Source organism: Phascolarctos cinereus, unplaced genomic scaffold (genome assembly GCF_003287225.1).
Source record: "Phascolarctos cinereus isolate Bilbo 61053 unplaced genomic scaffold, phaCin_HiC Scaffold_5;HRSCAF=322, whole genome shotgun sequence".
Taxonomy (NCBI): Eukaryota; Metazoa; Chordata; class Mammalia; order Diprotodontia; family Phascolarctidae; genus Phascolarctos; species Phascolarctos cinereus.
This window is the reverse complement of record NW_027555958.1, coordinates 303,468,093-303,492,193: the sequence shown is the minus strand read 5'-3', so window position 1 is coordinate 303,492,193 and position 24,101 is coordinate 303,468,093. Positions and strand designations below refer to the sequence as shown.

The 24,101-nt window shown below is 46.3% G+C and overlaps 1 protein-coding gene and 1 long non-coding RNA gene across 4 annotated transcripts in view; one reads left to right on the top strand and one right to left on the bottom strand.

Moving 5' to 3' along the window:
• Positions 1–3,226, bottom strand: LOC144457750 (uncharacterized). Its single transcript, XR_013487219.1, has 2 exons — positions 2,922–3,226; positions 1–233 (listed from the first exon to the last, which is right to left on the bottom strand). It is a non-coding gene; the product is annotated as an uncharacterized LOC144457750 (long non-coding RNA).
• A 118-nt stretch (positions 3,227–3,344) lies between these two features.
• Positions 3,345–24,101, top strand: part of ACLY (ATP citrate lyase) — a 46,355-nt gene continuing 25,598 nt past the window's right edge. Inside the window, exons 1-14 of one of the 3 annotated variants that reach the window (XM_020972639.2) lie at positions 3,345–3,437; positions 9,148–9,308; positions 10,311–10,433; positions 12,105–12,167; positions 12,853–13,043; positions 13,713–13,792; positions 15,677–15,807; positions 16,834–16,952; positions 18,312–18,448; positions 19,196–19,257; positions 20,579–20,696; positions 21,847–22,001; positions 22,779–22,869; positions 23,809–23,838. In XM_020972639.2, the coding sequence (XP_020828298.1) occupies positions 9,150–9,308; positions 10,311–10,433; positions 12,105–12,167; positions 12,853–13,043; positions 13,713–13,792; positions 15,677–15,807; positions 16,834–16,952; positions 18,312–18,448; positions 19,196–19,257; positions 20,579–20,696; positions 21,847–22,001; positions 22,779–22,869; positions 23,809–23,838 (1,459 nt within the window). In that variant the 5' untranslated portion in view covers positions 3,345–3,437; positions 9,148–9,149. Of the gene's footprint in view, positions 3,438–3,572; positions 3,709–9,129; positions 9,309–10,310; positions 10,434–12,104; positions 12,168–12,852; positions 13,044–13,712; positions 13,793–15,676; positions 15,808–16,833; positions 16,953–18,311; positions 18,449–19,195; positions 19,258–20,578; positions 20,697–21,846; positions 22,002–22,778; positions 22,870–23,808; positions 23,839–24,101 lie in introns of those variants that run through there. The other 2 variants (XM_020972638.2, XM_020972637.2) reach the window with 2 other exon arrangements.

The window sequence follows — 24,101 nt, the reverse complement described above, 5'->3', positions numbered from 1 at the left end:
TTCATTCAATAAACTTTTATTGAGCATAACCAACATGCCTCAAACACATTGATGAGTTAGGGGGATGTCTACTCCAAGCATGTGAAGACCGCCCGTGGTGGAATTGGTAGATGAGAACAGTCTGTTCCAATGGCCATGAAGGCAGCTGAAGCAGGCCTTTGTGGATCATCCATCACATCCTAGGCCCTTGCCTGTTGTCTCGACTTTTGTCCTGCCACTGAACTTCAATGACTCTGGAAGAGAGACTGAGGTTGATGATGTTGTACAACTCTGCCTCACTTAAATCCAATTCACTTGAAAGACATCACCCATCACATCGTGATGTCATTGGTCCTCTTCAAAAGAGAAGGATGAACACTAAATTCTTTTACTAATCATTGGGAAAGATCTCAAATTTTGTTGTTATATAGTTTCTACCATCCTAGACCTTCCTTTCTAGTAGAGGGATGAGACACACAGATAATTAGAATATACTTTAAATGATAAGGCATTAGAGAAACACAAAGAAAAATGCAATGTGAAGTGTGAGGAGGAAAGTCCTTACCTTCAAACCAGAGGTGGGGACTAGGGAAGGGCTTCATGAAAGTAGTAGCACTTAAGCTGGGCTTTAAAGCATGGTAGGAATTTAATAGGTGAGGAGTACGGCAGTGTATTCCAGGTATCTGGAATAGCAAGACCATCAGCTTGGAAATAAGAATAGAGGTTAGAGCAGTGTGGCACAAAGTGACTAAAGGGGTATGACCATGTGGTAAGACTGGAAAGGTAGACTAGTACCCATTTGTGGAGGACTTTGAATGCCAGGCAAAGCAGTCTGAATACTGCTCAGTAGGTGACAGGGAACTACTAAAGCTTTTTTTTTTTTTTAGGAGAGGAATGATACTGTTGGAAAGAAAAATTATTCCTACATCTGTATAAAAGACCATTTTGGGCCAAAGGAAAGAAAAGAATGGATATGAGGAGATCTTTTAGGAGGCTCTTGAAATTATCCAAAGAGGGTGGCAATGAGGACCTATACTAAGGTAATGGGAAAGGAGAAAGGACAGGAAGGGCAATAGACGTCATGATTGGACATATACTGTTTCAAAAAGAGGAGCAGAGCATCTCTTTTTGGAGAGGGGCTCCAAGATGTATATGTATAGAGGCATAGCATCTCTCTGGCCTTCTAACATTTCCCTTTTTATCTCTATAGTTGGTTCTGACAGGAAGAACATGGGTATGGGAAGGAGCATATTCTAAAAGGATTTGATTAAAGAAGACCTTTTGGAGAATGATAATGACATCATTAATAATTCAGCTGGCTAGAGTGTGGGCTGGAGGGGTAAGGAAGGGCCTTGTCCACCTGCTACCCACCTGACTTGAAACTGGATAGAGGATGGGCTAGGGCAACTGTTTACTCTTGGGAACTGTTGCAAAACTTGCTGTCTGGGACCTTGGCAGCTGAGGGGAGAGGGAGGATGGAAACATGCCAATGCTTTGGAAGCCTGGACTGACCTCTGTTGAGCTGGCCATTGAATGTCAGTTTTGGCTCCACAGCTTCCTGGGGGGCATGGGATAGCTGGGGAGAGATACAGGAAGGGGGGGAGGACAAGGGAGCCCTAGTGAAGTAGTTTTGATACAGTAGAAAGTACATTGGTCTTTGAGGATGTGAGTTTGAGGTTACTTTTGTCACTCATTACTTGTGTGATCGTAGGAAATTCATTTAACCACTTTGGGCCTCAGTTTTTTATCTACAAAATTAAAGAGTTAGACCAGATGACCTTTAAAATTCTTACTGAATCTAAACCTATGATCCTTTGATGATGATATCTTCTCCTAAATGAGAGACATCCCTCTCGAGGCCATATAAATCAGAGATTTAGATAAGATGATCCTAAAGCTCCCACTTGAATTTTATTCAACAAACATCATGTAAGAGGGACTAGGGGACTCTCACCACATCAGTTTGATGAGTTTACCACTCTCACTATAGAGTGGTAGTTTCCAGACTTTATATAGCAATGCACACTTTAAAAAAAATAAGTCACAATTTTTGACATACTTTACACAATTCAAGTGTAATTGTTGAAAATGTCAACAAATCATCTATAACAGTTTTTGAGTTATTTCCATTTTTACAAGTTGCAGGGTTTTTTTTAATTTTGAAAATTAGCTTATTACATTATACTTAAAATCAATGCAATTGAGAAATACAACAGATCTTAGGATACTTTGTTTAACTTTGAGTTTACATCCTTCAAAATCAACAAGCTGCTCGACACAGTCCAGCCAGTGCCAACTGAAGGTGATGGTAGCCCTATTCACCTGGGATGACTCAAACTTGACCTTGTTTACCCATAGTACATTAATGGGCTTTTGTATTCAATGCCAGAACAAATTTGACACGTCACTCTTGCTTTGGTGGCTTCAATTAGAAATATGTTTATGCCAAAAAGGGGATGAATTTATGCAGGAGCTACACTGGAAAATACCCAATAATTTCAGCCACTTCTTTGTGGTAGCACAAAATTCTCTACCTTCAGGCTTTGAAAACTAAGAGAACAAAGACAACTCCTCTTGCATTTATCAAAAGCCTTTAAAAAATATATGTATATATGTGTATGTATATATATACATACATATAAGATATCAGTAGATTCTAGTGCCGGCACTAGCTGAGATTAAGTAAGATTCCCCCCTCCCTTTCATATTGGTAACCTTGAAAGGCTTAATGCTGAAGGTTCTCTTTTTTCTCTAGCTGGACTCTCCTCCCCACTCGCCTTCCTAGAAGGGGTGGCAGAAGAAGGGGAAGGGGAAAGCTGTGTCGGAAGACTCCTCACGGCCCCATCACCCCCTCCAGCACGGATGCAACCAGAATTCCCTCCCCCCCCTCCACCCTACGTGGAAAGGTCTGACCTGACTGCAGCTGTTGCTTGCAGCCTTACCCAATAAAGCAACGGGGCTCACTATTTGCTAGGCAAGTCCAGGACATGAGGACCTTAAAGGCGGCTGGATGCAGTGGTGGGAGGGACCCCGGGCCTCCAAAGCTGAACCAGCCCCAATTAGGACCCCTTCTGCCCTTCTCCCCCTGCCCACGGGCAGGATCATCATGGCTACTGGCCTCGCCGAGGGATCAGGCCTACCGCCCCTATGCGTGGCACCTATCGTCCGAAAGCCGGTCCTGCCTATCTCCCCACTAATGTCCCCGCCCCCAAGGGGGGAGGGGGGGGAGAGAGAGAGAGAGAGAGAGAGAGAGAGAGAGAGAGAGAGAGAGAGAGAGAGAGAGAGAGAGAGAGAAGGCGCAGGACTGTAGGACTGTTTAGTGACGCGCGCTCAGGAGGGAGAGTCTGGGTCAGGAAAGGCGAAGGCGGGACCGAAGTTGGGAAGAGCGGAGCGAGGAGCAGAGGCTGCTCGGCCCTGCCGGCTGGGAAAACAGGACTACAAGTCCCAGCAAGCCTCAGGTTTGCCTTCGGGGGCGGGGTCACGGCCGGGCAGCGAATGGGAAAAGAGCCTCAGGAACAGGCTAGGAGACACGTGTGGCCAATCCCCGGGATCTCCCAGCCATGAGCAGATGGAAGGGGGTGGGGGGCGGGGAGGAGCCTGGGTAGGCCCCGGACAAAAGCCGGGGCTGAGGCGGCCGCTGCAGGCACAAGTTCTTAGGGGCAAGCAGGGGGAGGAGTGGCTGCAACTAGGCCTTCGGCAGGACTACTACCGACAGGCAGCCGCAGAGAGGTGAGTTGCGGGCGGCCGCGTGGGCCGCGGCAGGGATCCTTTTCCCCGCCCGCCCGCATCCCCCCATCCCCTTTAGCCTTACGACGGTCGCATCGTGTGGACCTGGCGCCTGGGCCCCCTTCGCGTTGGAAGTTAGCTTGTTCGGAGCTTCGGGATCTCCTTTCCCTGGTCATCTTTGCGTGGTCCGCAGCCATGGTCAGCCCACTGACCCCCTCCCCCATCAAGCCGTCCATACGCGCATACGCGCCTCTGGACTTTGCCAGGGTCTTTCCGGAGCTGGTGCTTGCCCTTCTTCCCGCCTCTGCCCCCCACTGGCGCTTCCATGGCACCTGTCGCTGCCCGGTTTTGTTCCCAGCCGGGGCTCCACCCCCGCCTTCCCCGCCTCCACCCCCAAGGAACCGGGCACACGGAGCGGGCCCAAGCCTGGAGGAAAGGAAATGGGAAAAGCGCGGTCAGCTCGAGCAAGCCCCGAAGAACGTCCGCCCCACACCCGGTGATCTTTACCACCCTTCTCCTCCAGCGTGGGTTTAGGGGTTCGAGCCCCACTTAGGCCAGTAAGGGATAGTAGGGTCTGGCAAGGGGGCGCGGTTCTGTGACTCCCTCGTGCTGTCCCGGAGTTCTCCCAGGTCTTGGTTTGTTGGAAAGGACATTGGGAGGTGGGGTCTTCTTGGCCTGGAATGGGCGGGGCCGGGATTAGGTGTTAACGTGATGCCATCTCGTCCGGCTGCTCTATCCATCCAGATGGTCAGAATGGCTGGAGGACCTCCCCCCACTCCCATCCCCTCCCCTTTTTCTTCCCCTACTCTGGTTGGAGAAGAAGGAAAGGGAATGGCTGGTGGGGATCCAGACTCTTCTCTGAACTCCCCTCCCCTCCCCAAATATTGGCTAGCACAATATACCACTTAGGAGTTCTGGCCTCTCCACTCCACGTGAATCACTCTTTGGAAGGTGGTACCAATGACCAGGTTGTATCTGAGTGATTGGATGTAAGGCAAAGATTAAAAAAAAAAAAGGCAGGCTAGCAATTGGGAGGGGATTGAGGGTTCTTATTTATGACACCTTTTAATGTGATTCCAACCCCCTTACTTTTAATTAAGACTAGGCTTTAGCTCACTTTCCCAGTCCCTTCTGTATTGATGAGTGAGAGAGAGGCACACCCACCTCCTGGTGAATCTCACACTACTTTTGTCAGGCCTGGCACTTCTCCTAGAAGGCCTCGGTCATAGGGTATCTCCAGTGACAGTGGGATAGGCTTTAAGATCTCAGGAAAGGCCTTAGGGTCCTTGGGGGTGATACTAGTTTAGGGGAGAAGAAGTAGAGGCAATAAGGGCTTTTCATCTAATTTGGGTGTCTCACACACCACGTAACACACACTCAAGTATAATGTCCCATATATTAGGCCCTCAAAGGGGGACCCTGAAATGGACTGCTACCAGTTCTGTTTCAGGCTTGTGATCAAAAATACTGTTAAGATTTCTTTTGGGGGATAAAATGGAGGGTAATACACCTCTGTCAAGTCACACTCAAAGAAAAGACCTTTTTAGGATTTCCTCATTTCTTATCCTGTTCCTTCTGCTGGCTATCCCATTTTTCTCTGACTGCTATACTTTGGAGAGCTGATACTTGTCTAGATGGGGAACTAGGCTGTGGGATACCTCCTTCTGTCTTAACATAAGATGCCTTTGAGTTTTAATTTGCTAGGATCCTTGGTGAGGAGTAGATGTTAATTCTCTTGTTATTCATCCTTTTACATAGAAATGAGTGTAGCCTCGTACCCTGACTGGTCTATAAATCACCCCTCTGTTTATTAGCCACAACTTTTCTTTGTCAGCAGTGATAGGTTCCTGGGGCTTTAGTGGTAAATCCTCTGAACCACTAACTCTATCCGCACCCCCCCACGCCCAACCTGAAATTGAAATTCAGTTGAAATAGAAAATTCAATTTCCTGGATAGTTGGCTGAAGCTCTCTGGTGGCTTCACCTATGGTTGGTGAACTTATTTAACATAGACCCTTCAGCCCTGGCAAGATACAAAAAGTCAGTTAATCCCTTCTTCTGACTTTAAGATTCTGGCTTTTAAAGTACATTGGCCTCAGTTACCACTTGGTTGGGTTTGCCTTTCCTATGAACAATGAGTGAATGTACCACTCTAACCAGCAGACTCCCTGTCTCAGTCTGGAAGGACCTAGCCTTGGGAAAAAATGCCATGAGTGTAAATACAGCTCCCTACATTACCATCTATTTTGTGTTTCTCCTCCTGAGATGTCCCTTTAGGTATCTGATCTCAGATCTGGGATTTGCCTGGGAAGCAGGGCAGGCTCTGACCTATAGATCTTCCGATGAGGAGATTCATAATCATGATTGGGTTTGGTGGAAGAATGGGAACTGAGCCATAGGAGATGACTAACTGGCCCCTCTCCTCTCTTAGTTATGTGAACACCTTTCCTTGTTGTCGAAGGATGTCCTTGGTGACTGGTAATTTCTTCTTCTTGCCATCTGTTATTTATTCATTGTGGGGTTTTTTTCCCTTTTTCTTTGAGTCCCAGTCACTCCATTAGTTTTTAGCAAACAGATCCTTTGTGTCTTCTCCACTACAGTTTTGTTAATGGAAATTATTTGAGGGAAGGGGTTAGAATGCCAGACTTCTAAAATATTTCCCAGGTGGTTGCATTCTGCTCTCTATTGTTCTACCCCTAGTTGGTACTTAAGTAGGTCTGAGATGTTGGGGCATCTGTGACACTGTTACAATGACATACTATCTAAATTGATCTCGGGGATAGGGGGTGAGAAGGGACTATAGAATGAACTTTCCACCTCCATCCCTACCATGGCATTTGTCTGCCTCGGCTTTATTTAAGGGGAAAAAGGGGGGTGTGTCCCATTCTATTTCAAGACCAGTTTTTCTGGTCCCAGAGTCAAGAAGGTTGGGAAATTGTCTTTGAGAACTGGGGTAGGTGGAGGTGGGGCTGGAGGGGAGGCCTGCGTTCTGGGAAGTCAGAAGAATCAGCCCCAAATTAGGAAGAAATGGCTAGGGACACAAGGCAGTTGCAAAAATGAAAAGGCCTCCAATTGCTCTCACTGCCATACCTACTGGTTCTTTTCTGTAGCATTGAGAGCTCAGTCTGATTACACCCATTTTATAGACTCCTTCCATTGCAGAGCTGTGTTTTTTGAGGGGGGAGTCTCTGGGTGTCCTATAGATAAGAAAGATGATTCTCTAGGTCAGGAAGGGATATAATATAATCTGATTTGATAATATATTTTGGAAGCTACTGGCCTACCTCAGTCCTTCTTATTGCCAGCCCACAAATACTTGGCTCTGTCTGACAGTGAGCAAAGACCTTAGCTTGTCAAGAGTTTGGGGTACTAGATGTAGCTTCTTCGGGGAGTAGAGTTAGGGGGAGTGAGGTCAAAAGAGCCTTGGAGGTCAAAAGAGAGCCTTAGAGATCATCTGGTCCAACCCATTCTGGTTTACATCTGGGGAAAATGAGGCCCACAGAGGTGGCTTGTGGACGCAAAGTTGGTGGTAGAATTATTATATCCCTTAACAGGATAAGAAATGAGGAGGAAACCCTAAAAAGGTCTTTTCTTTGAGTGTGACTTGACGGAGGTATATTACCCTCCATTTTATCCCCCAAAGGAAATCTTAACAGTGTTTTTGATTACAAGCCTGAGTTAAAAAAAAGACTTCAATCAAATAAATTTAAAAAAATTTATAAAGGATGCTGGGAGGAGGTAAGCTATATATCCTCCATAAGTGGAGAAGGGAGAGGACAAGGAGATGGGGGCTGCATTGGCCGACTTTCAGACAAGAGCCTCTCTCATTAGCATGCTTCACTTCTGATCCCTGGATGGGGACAAGATTCCAGACATGGCAAGACCTACAAAAACCCAGATGAACACTGGCCAGAAGCCACTAACCTTGACATTTTCCCCAACAAACATAGCATTGCCTTTCCTGATCTTTATGTGTTCAAGGGAAGAAAGCCTTGTTTTCTTTGTAACTTCACTTATGCAGGCACAAGCAGAAATCCTGACTATATGTTCCCCCCTCCCCTTTCATCTTTTTTTCTTTTTCCATTGGCCTCTCCTTCCCTTTCCCTAACCTGTTACTTCTGCTATCTTGGGGTTCCTAAAAATAAATTAATAAAAATTCACTTGATTCTCCCAATGTCAGGGAGTCCCCTTCTGTAGGGTCCCCAGGAGCCCAGCTGAAATAATCGTTTCTTTAGAGCCTCAGAGATCATCTGGTCCAACCCATTCTTGTTTTACATCTGGGGAAAATGAGGCCCACAGAGGTGCCTTGTGGACACAAAATTGGTGGTAGAATTAGCTAGTCCATTGCTCTAGGAGTGACTGGTACATGTGGAGTTCCTGAGATGCACAATTACTACAGCTAAATGACCTGGCTGGGAGGCCAATAGGCTCATTGTTCTGCCAGGCCTACTGGTCTCCTCCTCTGTATAATAGGAATATTCTGGAGGGAGGGTCTGATTTGATAATATATTTTGGAAGCTGCTGGCCTACCTCAGTCCTTCTTATTACCAGCCCACAAATACTTGGCTCTGTCTGACAGTGAGCAAAGACCTTAGCTTGTCAAGAGTTCTGAGTAATAGATGTAGCTTCTTTGAGGAGTAGAGTTAGGGGGGAGTGAGGTCAAAATTGTGGCTAGGGGTTCAGAGAGAAATCTAGAAGGGGATTGTGCAATTCTGGTTGGGTGCATTAGAAATTGGGGAGCTGTGTATGTATGCTGAGTAACTTGGGGTCACAGGAGTTTCCTCTGTGTTGTATCTGGACCTCCTTAGCTCAAGAGTTCTTAATCTGGGTTCTGTGAACTTAGTTATTTAATATTTTGAGAACTGTATTTCCATGTAAGTGAGTTCCCTTGTAATCTTGTGTATTTTTGGTTTTATACTTAAGAACAGGAAGGTGTCGACAGGTTTCATCAGACCGGGACACACAAAAAAACAGCTAGCTGCTCTTTCTCACACCCCCTCCCCATCATCCACAAAATGTAGCAGGAACGTAGGGTTTCTTTCCCTTAAAATACATTGCCAGCCTGGAGTGAAAGCAGAGCTGAAATTAGTTCCTCAGAGAAAGAGTTATCCCTGACTTCCTCCTGGTTTTGTTCTTCTGGTATCTCTTATCCTTCCCTAGTATTAGGGAAAATTCCACTTTATCCCCCTTGGAGCCTTTTTCTGCTCTTCTCTGAGAGATGCCAAGATCAGCTGTTCTGGTGTGTTTGGAGGGGGGAGTTGGAGCCTTAATGGCGAATGGCTGTACCCTGCTGGAACTAAACAAGGGTCTTTATCTGGGAGTCCCAAGTCATGAGACTAGGGAGGTTTGGGGGTGAGGGAGAGATTAAGGTAGGTTCTCTCTTTGCTGCCTCTTCTGACTGGGGGGCCTTCTCTTGGGCAAACAGTGTCTGTCCCTCTTACAGCCATGTCAGCCAAGGCGATATCGGAACAGACCGGGAAGGAGCTTCTCTACAAGTACATCTGTACCACATCAGCCATCCAGAACCGATTCAAGTATGCTCGGGTCACCCCTGATACCGACTGGTCCCACCTGCTGCAGGACCACCCCTGGCTCATTAGCCAGGTCAGCTGCCTACTAGACCTCTATATTGGGGGTGGGAAGTGGGTGGCAGTGGGATAGGAAAGCAGCCTTGTTAGGGAGACAATACTGACACATCATCGAATAATTATTATTAGATAATAGTCTATACTGAGTTATGTCCACAGGTGCTACGGTTAGAAAGGGTAAGGTTGGTCTGGACCAATGAATCCGCAAGCTCTGCTCTGTTCCAGGCCCTGTGCTTCCTGCAGCAGATACAAATACAAAAATGATAGTCTACCCTCAAGGGGCCCAGGTTCTGTTGAGGGGGAGGGATACAATATGGTGACAGATATGTACATGCAGAGCATATGTGCACAAAATACATATACAGTGATGTTGGGAGGGAGTGAGGGAGGTAGAAGAGGAATAAATACCTAAGAGGATAGGAGGTATACCTTGAAGGAGGCAGATTTGAGCTGAGCCTTAAAGGGAACTAAGGGTTCCAAGATATGGGAGTGAGGAAAGGCATGAGAGAAGGACCAGTGCAAAGGCTAAGGTAGGAAATGGAAGCAAGATGGCAGGCAAGGCCGGTGTTCTGCTAGAGTGGAGCAGGTGAGAAGATGTCTGGTAGGGCTGAGAATTACTGGTAGGGCTGAGAATTAGAGCTAGGTCTTGAGAGATGCACAAGATTGGGATAACCAGAGGGGAGAATCTAAGATTTTTTGGGACCAAAGTCTGTATTTGCTCCCAGTGAGGCAACTAGGTGGTACAGTGGATAGAGTGCTGGGCCTGGAGTCAGGAAGCCCTGGGTTCAAATCCAGCCTCAGACACTTACTAGTTGTGTGACTCTGGGCAAGTCACTTAACCTCTGCCTGCCTCAGTTTCCTCATTTGTAAAATGGGGGTCATAATAGCACCTACCTTCCAGGGTGATTGTGAAGATCAAATGAATTAATATTTGTGAAGTGCTTAGTGTAGGGCCTAGCACATAGTAAGTGTTTAATAAATGCTTGTTTTCTTCCTCTCTCTATCCCCCTTCTTTCAGCAATTGGTGGTCAAGCCAGATCAGCTGATCAAGCGCCGAGGGAAGCTAGGCCTGGTTGGAGTCAACCTCAACTTAGATGGTGTTAAGTCCTGGCTGAAGACCAGGCTTGGAAAAGAGATCACGGTGAGAAAGAAAGAAAGAAAGTGAACTCTCTAGGGGACCCAGAGTTGAGCCACATGCTAGCCTTTGGACCAAAGTTATTTAGGTCTGGATTACATGTGTATTGAATGGTACTCAGGCTTCCCTGGGTCCCCATCCACCTTTTACTCCCCTCATAGTGTAGGCTTATGGAGTAACAACCCATCAGTTACTATGGTAGAGTATGACACAGGAGTAACTATTACATACATCCCAACATCAGCTAGGAATAATGCGACATCATTTATGAGATTCCTGCTACAGATAGCCTCCATTAACATGGCTATCAGAGGGCACAGTGTCCTGGTAAGCAGTGTAGATGAGGCTGAGCCAGTAGTGGCAACTGCCTGTATGAAAAGCTTGTTTTGACTGTAGACAGCAGAGCCAAAGTGAATATTAGCTCAGGTGAGAGGGAAGAAAGGGATAATCAATCTGTGGTTTAAGCTCAAGAACAAGAGTTTCTCTCTCATTTTTTCTCCTAGGATTTGGAATAGCATCAATGGTATTTTTTTTTTCTATACCTGATTTTACTGTGGCAGGACCACACAAAGCTCAGATGTTGTGGGTGGTGGGTGGGAGGGGAATAATGACATTTTTTTTGCATCAGGTGCCCAGGGGGTTAAGGAAGGAGGAAGATGGTTCAGAGATAAGGTTTGGAGAGGGAAAAGTGGAGGTAGGGATAAGCTGCTTCCTTTTTTTTTTTTCAATGGGAACCTCTCAGATTTCAGACCTGAAACCCTCAGAACAATTTTCCAGGGTTTCAGATGGGGCACTAATAAAGTTATATATTTTTTTTCCTTCCCCAACTTCTGAATGTCCTTGCCTTTGGGGACTGAAGACTGGGTGTGTGTTTGGGTTTTGGTAGAGGGGAAATAACAGCATCCCTGGGGATGCTGTCATCTCCTTCCCCCCCCCCCAATCAGGGAGGGGGGCATCTGGGCGGCTGTCTGGCTAGGCGGGAGCTGTGATGGATCACTGTCTGGGTCCCTGACTCAGCGGTGATGCATGGAATTAAGTCAGGGGACAAGGGGATAAGCTGTGTCTGAAGGAGGGAGCAGTCTCTGCCAATGCCTCAATCAGACTGATTAGCTCTGTATGGTTCCCCCAGCTCCCTAGGAGGGTCAGTGTCAAAAAGCTTTTTAAGTGTACTGATTTATCTCCTTTTCCTTCCTCCATTGTGTATTACCTCACATGACTTCTGTGATTTCCTCATCTTGTCTTTTTCCTACACTTGGGCAGCAAGTTGGCTTTTTATTCTACCCAAATAAACTCTCTTATTCCTTCTCCCTGCCCCTCCGTTTTGGGGAGCAGATGGGGTGGAGCTAGTCATTACGTGCTATTCTTCAGAGGTAGTGTGGAGAGGTCATGGAAGGCTCATGTAGCTTCCATCTCTGGAAACCTCACTGCGTGTGAGAAACCTCTGCTTGTATTTGCCAGGGGCAAGCTCTGGCTGGTGTGGAGGCAGGAGAAGAGTGTGATGATCTAGGAAGATCTTCTTAAGCCCAGATATCCCTATTCCATGGGTTGGAGCCTAGGAGCAGGTTCTGTCTCAGTGGTCCTGATCTCCTAAACGGGAAGCAATGAGAGATTGCTTACCCTCAGCTCCCAAGATATGATTTGCTCCATATTCAGCTTCTGCCTTTGTTTTTTTTCCAGATTGCCAAGGCCAAGGGCATCCTTAAGAACTTCCTCATCGAACCCTTTGTCCCCCACACTCAGGTGTGTATCAGTCAATCCATTGACAAATATTTATTCATCAGTCAGTCAGCAAAGCATTTACTAGATGTGTTGCCAAGAACTGAGACAGAAGTGAAAATCCCAGCCCACAAGGAATTTATCTTGAAGGAGAGATAGTTTCTACAGGTAGAAGCACCTACTGTGTGCCAGGCCCCGTGCTTGTACAGAAACACCGCTAGCATCCTTCCTTTCCCCACTCCTCTTGTTCCTTTGTTTTTGTTGACTTGCAAGATGTTTAAAGGGAAAATCATACTGATAGAAAAGCAGTTGGATTTGGGAATTGGAGCCTGGAGAAGTGGGTTAAGGGGGAGAAGAGGGAGTGAGAAAATGAATATAACTTGCCGGATGGGAGGGACTAAGCCTTGATGACAAAGTGAACTTCCTGTTGTTCAACATGTGGAACTGGGTCCATGCTGGATCGCGTTAAACTGTTTTAGTATGGCTCAAGATAACAGGCTTCCCCCTCATGTATGTGCTTGTATGGGGAAAGATGTTAAGCCAGCATTCCATGGGTGAACAGTCTTGTCCCCCCTTTTTTAGAAATTAGGCTCATATCTAGTGGCACCTTGGGTATCATGCAGAGCCAAGGGCTGGCCCCTGCAGTTCTTACCTTTCCTGTTTCTCTGGGGTTGTTAGTTCCTGCCTAATTGTCTGCCTAACCTCCCAGGCTGAAGAGTTCTACGTCTGCATCTATGCCTCTCGAGAAGGGGACTATGTCCTGTTCCATCATGAGGGTGGGATGGACGTTGGGGATGTTGACACCAACGCCCAGAAGCTACTGGTTGGAATAAATGAGAAACTGCACCCTACTGACATCAGGCAACATCTGCTGACTCATGTCCCTGAGAGCAAGAAAGAGTTGAGTGTGGGCAGAGGAGCAGACCCCTCTGGGGTGGTGAGGGGAGAGGCAGGGTGATCCCAGGAAGTAGCGCATCCAGCTTGGTCCTTATGGGCAGGAGCAGTCTAGAAGGGCCCTGTTTTTATCTCAGATAACCCCTAATCCCCATTGACATTAGTGTGACCCCCAAGCCTAGATTTATTATGGGGCGGGGGGGGGGACGTGCAAGGGGAACATGGGACAAAGAGGGTGGTGGAGATGATGCAGTCTGTATTCTTTTATCCTAGGATCCTAAATTCTCTTGGAAAGGAGAAAAAAAGCAGTTAGGCCCTTTAATCTATGGGGCAGTGAGAGATGACATCATGCGGCCAAATCCAAAGCAGACAGAAGCTGTCCTCCCGTCTGGGAGATGATTGAGTCTAAGAGAAAAATAGTCATCATCTGTTCCCCTCTGCCAGTTATGCCCCCTCCTTGCCTGACAGCTCCTTCCTGCCTCAGTGCCCCGAGGACAGGTGCTAAGACAGAGAGAGCCTCTGAGATGAACGATTTTGCAGGGAGCAGACAGGGTTGAGCTGGGTGTAAGCATCAGGGAATTGAAGCTGAGAGTGTGGATGTCTCTCTTTCCTCCCTCCCCTCCCTCTAAGATGAGAGATCTCTCCTAATGAATGACTCTGTTTCTCTCAACTCAGGATCTTGGCCAGCTTTATTTCAGGACTCTTCAACCTCTACGAAGACCTCTACTTCACCTACCTTGAGATCAACCCCCTTGGTAACGTGGATCTGCTACATGAGAAGGGTGTAGAGGGGGGAAGAAAGTGGGAGCTGTAGCCTCGGCGTCCTATTGGATTTTGCCTGAGTAGCAGGCGTGCATTAGGAGTAGGTAGGGAGGGAAGGAAGGAAGGAGATGCTTCAGTCTCCAGGTAGGCCATTCAGAGTCTGGGATGGGGGGGGGGAGTCCTTACCTAAGACCCCTGAATTTGCTTCTGAAAGATGTTAATAACTGTATTTTGGCATTATTGGCTTCCTTTGTACTCCTCTATGTTTTGTACTATGCATTTAAAAACATTGTTCTGAGAAGGGGATCCTTAGGCTTCACCAGTTCAGGGGTCTGTGATTTCCCCCCCCCCAAAAAAAAAAGGGTTAAGAACCTCTGGTCTAAGCCCTCTCAAGTTGACCCTCCCTCTCTCAGGACTGGTGAGCTCTGTAGCCCTTTCCACATTTTGAATTGGCCTTGCTTTGGGGAATGTTATTGTTGACATCTACATGGGTCCTTCTTGTTGCCCTGCAGGCCAGTGTCTACTTTATCCTAGCCCTTCAGAAGCACCTTTCTTCTCCTCGTTTTGTATCCTCAGACACTTCCCTTCCCTTCCCTTCCCTTCCCTTCCCTTCCCTTCCCTTCCCAGAACACACACCCCAGCACTCTCCCTGATGAGTTAGTCAGTCATTGACACACTTCAGGATGAACAAGTGAGTCAGGCTGTGAAAAGGCCCTTTGGTTTGGCAGCCTGGAGGAGGGGAGGAGGGGGGCTCAGGCGCCTTTGGCTGCTCACGCTTGGTACAAAGTCCAGAAAGCCAGGAAGGAAAATCATTTGCTCTTAGAGCAGCTGATTTGGCATATTTTTTAATGGGTGGAAGGGGGAATCTCTAGCCAACTTAATTATCTAAATGGACCCTGGGGGGGTGGGGGTGGGAGAAGGAAAAAAAGGTGGATTTGTTCTGAGCTGGAGTTAAATTAACCCTGACATTTGGGAGAAGGGGCGAGAGGGAGCTTGGTTCTGTCCTCTTCCAGCAGAAAAATAGGCTACTCCCTCACTCTGGAGCTGGCTTCTCCCTGTTGGGAGGCCCTAGGCCATGGGGTACAGTGGAAAGTGAACTTGATTACTAGTCAGATGTTGCATTCAAATCCTGGCTCCACCAGTTACTTCACCCTGTGGCCTTTGATAAGTTACTTAAGCTCTGTGCTTCAATTTTCTCACTTGAAAAATGCTGGGGTTGGATTAGATGATGTCTCTGGTCCCTTCTAGCTCCAAGTTAGGGGTTTTTACATTTGTAGGGAGTGGCCCGGATTCTTGTGATAGTCTGATTTAGCCTTTGGACACCTTCTCAGAATAGTATTTTTTGATTCATCCAACAAAACACATAGGATTACAAAGGAAACCAACCATATTGAAATACAGTGATCAAAGTAGTTTTTAAACAAAGAAACAAATTCTCTGACCTCAGGTTAAGAATACCTGCTTTGTTCAGGGATGCTAATGAGCTGAATGTACCTACAGAAATGTGTAGCCAGGACACAAGTACCCTTCTTTTTAGGAAGGAGTGGGATGGGGAGAACAGTGGATAGGGTTGACAATTTATATTAAAGCAGGAAAAAGAACATTGCTTTGAAAGCCCTGCTATAGGTAGGCTCATTGATTCTCAAGAGGGTAAACCAGCCTTCCAGACCAATCGAAAATGAACCAACAACTCTTATTTCTGAAGCATGCTTTCCTTGGAACCTAGCCTGAATTCTTTTGGGGTCTAGGGAATCATCAGATTAAGTCCCATGGCTGTGAGGGGAAACATCAGGGGACACAAGAGAAGGGGGAGGGCAGGTGGGTCTCCCATGGGCCCTGGAGTGGACTCCTGTTTGACTTTATTCTTCTTTGTCCAGTTGTGACAAAGGATGGCGTGTATATCCTTGACCTAGCTGCCAAGATTGATGCCACAGCTGACTACATCTGCAAAGTGAAATGGGGAGACCTGGAATTTCCTCCTCCCTTTGGGCGGGAAGCTTATCCAGAGGTAGAATCCCATTCCCCCACCCTCTCACTCCTCTCCTCTTATCCTTTCCACCTGTACCTATAGAGCATTGCTCAATAACAGGGTAGAGGCTTGGTTGTTTGGTTATCTAGGGGATCTTGTAGATAATGGAGACTTGGAAGGAGGGATGGAGGAAGGGTGTTGTTTGGGTGCTGCATGAGGCAGGGTAGGGGTGGGGGCAGAACCAGAGGAGTCTGTCATTCTCTGCTCTTGGTCAAGGGAGATAGATTGGTGAAGCCCAGGCTCCCTTAGCAGTCTCAGCCAAGAAAAGAATGATGAGTTTGATTTAATTTTCTTAAAACCCCCTCAGACAGAGCTGGCGGTAGAAGATGGACATCTGCAAAGCCTTTGTATCCTGGCCAGAAATCCTTTTAAATGTTCTTCTCAATCTACCTCCCTAGGTTCAAGCTCTTAACTTGATTGGATGGCTTCTGTTCTTTGCTGCCTTCCAACAATTTCCCTCTGAGCTGAATCAGAAGGCAGCTCTGGCTGCTCTTTCAGAATGTTAATTGACCTCTTGCCACCCCCTACCCCCACCACCTTTAAAAGTCTTTATCTTGAGATTAGGCATTATTAGGTCTTCTAGGCTGAGGGAAGAGTCTGGGTGAGAAGAGATTTCTGGAGGTGGGGGGGGGAGTTAGTAAGAGATAAAAAGCTGGGTGAGGACTGAGAGGAAAGGGAAGGGTCCCATCTTGGACATGGGTCAAAGGAGAAATTAAGGCAGCAGGTTTGGCCCAAAGAGATGCCTGATAACAGAGGATGATGATACTGAGGGCATAATGTTCTCTTCTGAAAATCTTGTCTCTCAGAAATGGGGGGGCCCCGCCCAGTCTCCCCCTGCCAAAGTCAGTTTAGTGACCTCGTACCAAGTGTCTCTTGAGAGAGGGAGGTATCTGGATTCTTATCCAGTTTGAGGGGAAAGACTGGCTGGGGGGTAGTGGAGCAAAGTCATCTGTGGACAGATTGTCTAGGCCAGGAAGAGACCATTCATTCTGTGATTTCCCCCAGGAAGCCTACATTGCTGACTTAGATGCCAAAAGTGGGGCGAGCTTGAAGCTGACCTTGCTTAACCCCAAGGGAAGGATTTGGACGATGGTGGCTGGAGGTGGTGCCTCTGTTGTGTACAGGTGAATTTAGGAGTCGGGGAGTCCTGGTAGAGAGGAAGGTGTTTTTCCACATGACCCATCCCCTTCCTTCTCCAGACAGTAAGAATTAGAACCTCAAGCAGCAAATGAGAACACTTGTTCTAGATTCTGAGTTTTCTTCAGTCTCGTTGTGACCTATGACACAATGTCTTAGAGCCCATGTCTGCCCAACTGCTGAAAAGAGAGGACCTCTCTCTCCAAAGCGCTTTGGGAAAGGGCCTATGGCATAGATTTTATACATTATTTTTAAAGCCAGAAGCAAGGAAAACCTGTGTGTTCTCTAGAACTCTTTGCTGGGGCTAATTTTACCTGTTGCTTTAGTTACTAGTCTGTCTTCTTGGACTTGCATTAAAATATGCCATGACAGGTGACTGGCTCAGAAAGAGAATGCCATGTAGAGCCTATATCAATTGCATGCTATCTTAGGGAGGAGGAGGAGGGAACAGGGAAACATTTAGAACTCAAAATCTTAAAAAAGTGAATGTTGGAAACTAAAAATAAATTAATAGAAGAGAATATCAGTCTGTAAAAATCTGAAATAATACAACCATTTATCCATATGTTAGCCCACCCAGGGGGCGGTGGGGACGGACCCCCCCCCCCCTTCCCTTCCTGCCAGTATTCTGTAGGGGTGGTGCCATGTTAAGATGTTGTGGTATTATACTGGCTATGGAATTAGGAAGTCCTGAGTTCAAATCTTGCCTTTGATATTGGCTAGCTGTGTGGCCATAGCTAAGTCACCTCACTGCTCTGAGTCTCAGTTTCCTTACCTGTAAAATAGAGATCCTACCTGTAGCACCTACCACATAGTTTAGAGGCTCAGATGAGGTAAATTGTTTTTGTGACCCACAAATTTTAAGGTTCAATACAAGTGTCCATTCTTATTCGTTCAGCTGACCTAAATAGCATCAACTGATGGTTCATAAGAGCATCAGATCACAGATTTAGAGCTGGAAAGGGACCTTAGACATCATTGAGACTGACTCCCTCATTGTATAGGGGAGGAAAAGTAGGCAGAGAGAGGCCAAGTAGCTAGGATGTGTCTAAGGTGGATTTTGAGCTCATGTCTTCCCAACTCTGTTTGGCCCTCTATCCACTATACCATGTGCCCTGTCTATAATAAGATTGCTTGGGTTTAACCCCAGGTTGCAGGCTTTCCTATCCAATCCCCTTGGTCATGCTGTCCCCCTCCAGTAGAATATGTGTTCCCTGAGGGTGAGGACTGTCTCTGGAGCCTCAATGTAGTGGTCACTTAGTAAACACTTGTTGATCCATTGGTGGATGGATAACTAAGAGTGAACTATAACCTCTGTTTTCTTGTCCCAATCACTTTTTTCACAGTGACACAATCTGTGATTTGGGGGGTGTAGAGGAACTGGCTAATTATGGGGAATACTCGGGAGCCCCCAGTGAGCAGCAAACCTATGACTACGCCAAGACCATCCTCTCCCTCATGACCCGGGAGAAGCACCCACAAGGTGAGACGGTTCCCCCTGCCCTCCTCCATAAGAAAGCCTCCATCCTATCCTGCCTCCAGGACCTGATAAAATACTCTGCCCCACTCTTGGTTTTCCCTCTTGTAGTTAATCTGCATGTTAACCCTTGGCCTACTTTTTAATTACCAGCTGACTTTCTTGCCCACTGTAATTGGTATGTGCTCAGGAAAGGAATATAAGGCTAGTTCCATCATTCTCATATGCCAAACTTGGTTAAAAAGGGTAGTCTTCTGCATCAGAAATAATAGTTGAGGAATTGTCTGCAGTTTGGAATCACTTGCTTCGTGATGTGTGTAATTTACAGCTCTGGGCTCAAAAGGTCCGGGAGGGGTTATCACTTCCATCTTATGTATTCTCTGATGGCTCAGAGGTCAGTTACAGAAGAGCTGGTCAGTGGGTGAAATGGATGGCCCAAGTCCAGGCTTAACAAGAGCCTGGACTATTTCTGTTCCCGTCCTAGAAAAGTAAATAGTGGTTAATGTAGGTTGTTAACGTGCTCTGTGGTTTAAGAACAAAACACCACCTGGGGAAAAGGACCATAATCAATAGCTGCCTTTCATTCAGCAAATGTGTAGCCAACACAACCCTCAGAGAGTGGTACATACCAGGGAGCCCCTCCCACCCCTGGAGAACAGACAGATTTTGTCTTTCTTCTTTTACTGGGGTTAGTTTGACATGCTAGTTATTGTCCCAAAACTTATCTCTTTTCTATCCTCACCCCAAACTTAGGCAAAATACTCATCATTGGAGGCAGCATTGCGAACTTCACGAATGTTGCTGCCACCTTCAAGGTAAGGAGCTCTTGTGGGTAGTAGCAACTTCTGGGGAGGAGGGGTGGCTGAAAGGAAAGGTAAGTGTGTGTACTTCCTAGGGATTGATGAGGCCAGGCTAGGGGTATTATTTGTAGACTAGATGGCTAGAAGGTAGTTCAAGTGGGTTCTGTGGTCAAGGAGTCTTCATTAGGAATAGGGCTCCCCAAGGACCCAGCTGAGAAAGTTGCTGATAAACTGGGTTTCAGTTTCCCCCATTGATCACATGGAGGGTCATGGGTCTGGCCCCTTCTACCCAGGTTGGCATAAAGTCCTTGATGACTGGTTGTTTGTTGTTTTCCATTAACTTAAACTGGTTGTATTGGTTTTTTATTAGATGCTTTGTATTTTAACTTAAACTTAATATTCTGATATCACTTCAGATGATTTGCTTAGTAGCTGTTCACATTTAAATTAAATTAAATTTCAGGGCATAAAATACCATAACATTTTACAGCCAGTCCCTCTAAATTCCCATTAGGATTCTTTGTTCATTCATTTATTTTCATTTATTTTTCCTCATAAAAAGTAATTGGATTTGTACCCAATTCTGCTTCTCCCCACCCCTCATTTTTTATTATTTCATTGTCTTTTTTTAGATTCCTTTGATATTCTCATAATTGTCCATCTTAATTGCATTGTGGTTATATTCCATCACATTAGCACCACAGTTTCACCAGTGAGATACTTAGGTTGCTTCTGGGTCTTTTTGTTTGGTTGGTTTTTTGCAATCACATATAATGCTACTGTAAAAATCTTTGAACAGATAGCTCTTTTTTTTAAATGACATTTTCCAAAAATTATTTTTGTAATTTTTCTGCTTACTGCCAAGAATCCAAAAAGATTCTTGAAGTTTGCAGTTTCATCATCAATCAGTGAGTGTAATGGGTTTTGTTGGATTTGTTTACTTTTAATTATTTTTCTAAGGCTCTTTTACAATCTAATGTATGGATTATCTAGGCTTTTCTTCAGTGTCTCTTCTCATCCATCTGTTCTGTCCTTTCCCATTTTTGTTTGCTTTTTGGTCAAAAACAAGGGTAGACTATAAAGTAAGGAGACTGGTTTTGCCTTTTGGTTTGTATACAGGTTCTGAAGATCATTCCAAATGAAGTCTTTCCCTCTGTGCTCCCCCCAACCCCAAATTGAACTTTAAGCAGTGGCAGCATCGTCATTAGAATGAATGTCTAGCTTCCTAAGGAGACTCATTTGGAGGCTATTAAAACAGTTTCTCACGTCTGTTGTTTTGAACCTGGTCGTATACATACAGGAGTCAGACCCTGTGCTGTCCTTTGTTGATCTCCAGGGCATCGTGCGGGCAATTCGAGATTACCAAGGTCCCCTGAAGGAACATGAGGTCACCATCTTTGTTCGAAGGGGTGGTCCTAACTACCAGGAGGGCTTACGGGTGATGGGAGAAGTTGGTAAGATTGAAGGCCCTGGTCCTTTTTCACTCTTCCTTCTCAGTACCCCTTGAAACCTTCGATTTCATATGTTAGGTTTCCCCTTCCTTTTCCAGTATCCTTCTACCTAGATGTAAAATTCTGTGGCTGCTTTCCTCTTGTTTCTTCCTTTCTCAATTTTCTTCACCCCCCCTCCCCATTTTGTGCTCATTTTTGCCCTCTGTTCCTCTCCTACCCCAAAATGCCCATTTTTCACTGGTCTGTCCTTCTGTTTGTGACTAGGCTTGTTTACTCTGTATGAGCTGATCCCTACTAAAGACACATGTTGTAGATGGTGAGCCCTCAGAGGGCAGGGAGGGGTCCTGCCTAAAGTATGACCCTCCCAACTGGAAACAGACAATCTTATGACAAACAGCATGATTCAACCCTAAGCAAACCTACATTAAAAGTACAACACTTTGTAAAAAATCTTGTTGAAAAGAAGACCTTAATGGGCTTCTTTCATTCCGCCAGTATGACCTGAGCACTTACTGAGTGCAGAGCTTCTGGGAAGTACCTTAAGGGCCCCGCCAGCATCGAGTTGATTGCTGTTGATTGGAGAGAAAAATATCAACCAGAAAAATAATGAGGGAAAATTAAAACTGACTCTCCACACTGGTCTGTCCCCTTTGCCCTTTTTCCTACTCTCTACAAAAGAAAGAAGGAATATATTCCCCCCCCCCGAATTGGTAATAGCTGGTTTTAATGTTGGTTTTTATTTGAGTAACTTAGCAACTGATAAAAGTGGTAGGTGGCCTCAAATAGGCTTGCTTAGAAATGTATCCAGTGCAGGGCATTCCGGGAGAGTGGAGTGAGTGAAGATTCCCATTTACTAGCTATGTGAGCCTCGGTTTCCTTTCCTATAAGGTGGTGACAAGAACACCTGTGTAGTACCAACAATAGCCTTCCCACCCCTGCCTCCCCCATTGTTGTTGTGAATGCTAGTGCCTGTGAAGAGAGTACCTTGCAACCCTAAAAAGGACTATGTGAATGTCAGCCTTTATTAATAAGGCTGCCAGTTATAAGCTCTGTTATGGCTAAGTTCTGGTCAGTGTGGGAACAGAGATCCTCATGAAATTAGACATGGCTCTGATTTTTTTTTCCTCTTTCTGTCTCTCTTCTCTCACTCCAGGGAAAACCACCGGGATCCCCATCCATGTCTTTGGCACTGAGACTCACATGACCGCCATTGTGGGCATGGCCCTAGGATACCGGCCCATTCCAAACCAGCCTCCCACTGCTGCCCACACTGCCAACTTTCTCCTCAATGCTAGTGGCAGCTCCTCGGTAGGTGACAGTTTTCTCTTCCTTCTTTTACCCTATGCTTGTTTTCCTCTGGGCCATCTCCAGTCATCCTGATGAATATCTGGCCACTGGACCCAGATGGCTCTGGAGTAGAAAGTGAGGCTGGTGGCCTTGCACAGCCCTCCCTCACTCAAATCAAAGGCAAGTCATGTCATCATCTCCCTGAGGTCACGGTCCTCTTCCAGGATGAAGGACAAACACAAGCAGTAACTGTTTTTCTTTCGGCCAGCAACCCTGAGGGTCTTCCCCTCCCAGTTAGATTTTTTTTTAAATTAAAGGGGCCATCCCTTGACTCACTTCTTAAAGAGGCCTATTCACTGAATGGAAGTTACCTTACTTAAAAGTGAGAACCTGAAAAGACCTTAGCTTAAAAGGGCCAGGGTCTTCCATTGCATCCTAAGCCATCTCTAGTCCTCCTGATAAATAAAATATCTGGCCACTAGACCCAGATGGCTCTGGAGGAGAAAAGGAGGCTGATGGCCTAAGTTGCAAGCCATGTCATCACCTCCCTGAGGTCATGGTCCTCTTCCAGAACGAAGGACAAACACAACAACATAACAGCTTGTTTTCCTCCTAATTCTTTTAACAGGCAAGGAAGAATAAAAAGGGGTAGAATGCATTCTGATTTCCTTAGGGCTGGGGCCTAACGGTTTTGTTTTTTTTTCCCCAAGTAGCCTTCACTTCCTGATTTTTTTTTAGGGGGCACTTCATAGGACAGCAGTGACTTTGAGGTGACCCAGATTTCCTCTTTCCCATCAGACCCCAGCCCCCAGCAGGACGGCATCCTTTTCTGAATCCAAGGCTGATGATGTGGCACCTGCAAAGAAGGCCAAACCAGCTGCAACCCAAGGTAGACTGTCTGAGGGGTGAGGAGCCTCTGAGGCCTTCTCTGTTTCCTGCCCTGGTTTGTTATCTCAGTAGAGAGGAAGAAAAAGTCGTTTGGACATTGATGCGGGGGAGGGAACTAGAAGAAAAGGATGAAGTTTGCTGTGGGTAAGGGATGATTGTGGCCTTTAAAACTGGTTTTACTGAGAGTTTAAGGTGCAGAGCTGTCTCTAGGATAGTTCTTTTTCACTCATCGTACCCTTTAGTATCCCCCCCTTCCTTGTTCTGTGCTAAAGGGAGGAACGGATGAAGGTGATGACAGAGGAGGAGACGAGGTTGCAGAAATGCCAGAATGAGTTGAAAATAGAAATTAGAATTCCTCTTCGACTCTCTTCTCTTTCCCAAGTGGAAAACAGAGAGCTGGCTCCCTGATTTTGGTTCTTGTCACTTGTGTGGGTTCCCCATCTCAGACATGCCCTAATTTAAATAATTTTGGTTTTTGGTGGGAGGTGGGATGTCCAGGATTTCTGGTGTGGCTAGCTCTGAGGACGGGTCTGGGTAAGGTGGCAACTCTTCCGACGAGGTCAGTGTCAGCCTCCATCACCTTTCTTAAATGATTTCGTTCTCTTGACTGCTCATCCTAGTCCAGGTGGTAGGGAGGGATGAAGGAAGGAAGGACCGACCACCAACGTTCTGCTCACACCTGAGTGAGTCCTTTTCAAAGCCCAGCTTGCACTGTCATCTTCCCTCCCATTATTTATTCTGAGTTGGAGAGGTTTTTGCCCCGCCTTAGTCCCTTTCCCATATATTTCCTACCGTCTCGCTGTAATCTGAATGGACAAGATGGCAATGGTATAATTGGAAGCCTTATTTTCCCTTGACCCTCCAGTACTGTGCACTCATCATTGGACTCTTTGGAGTCTTTTGTGGGTCACTCAGTTGCCTTGGTCATTCTCTTTGACAGATTCAGTCCCAAGTCCAAGATCCCCGAAAGGTAGGATGTCCATTGCTAGCTAAATGTGTGGCATTGTTAGTGGTTGATCATTTTGCTGTGTGCTTTTTTTCCCTCTCTCTCTGGTGGGTTTGTAGTGTTGTGTGGAATCTCTCCTGTCTTTCACTCTCCTCCTTAAGTCCTGTTTTTCTTCTTCCTCACTCAGCATGTTAACACACTACTATTCTAACTGGGTGACTGACCAGGGCCGGGCCTGGTTGGGGTGGATTTGGGTGAGCAGCAGAAGAAGAGGAGGAGAGGGTTTG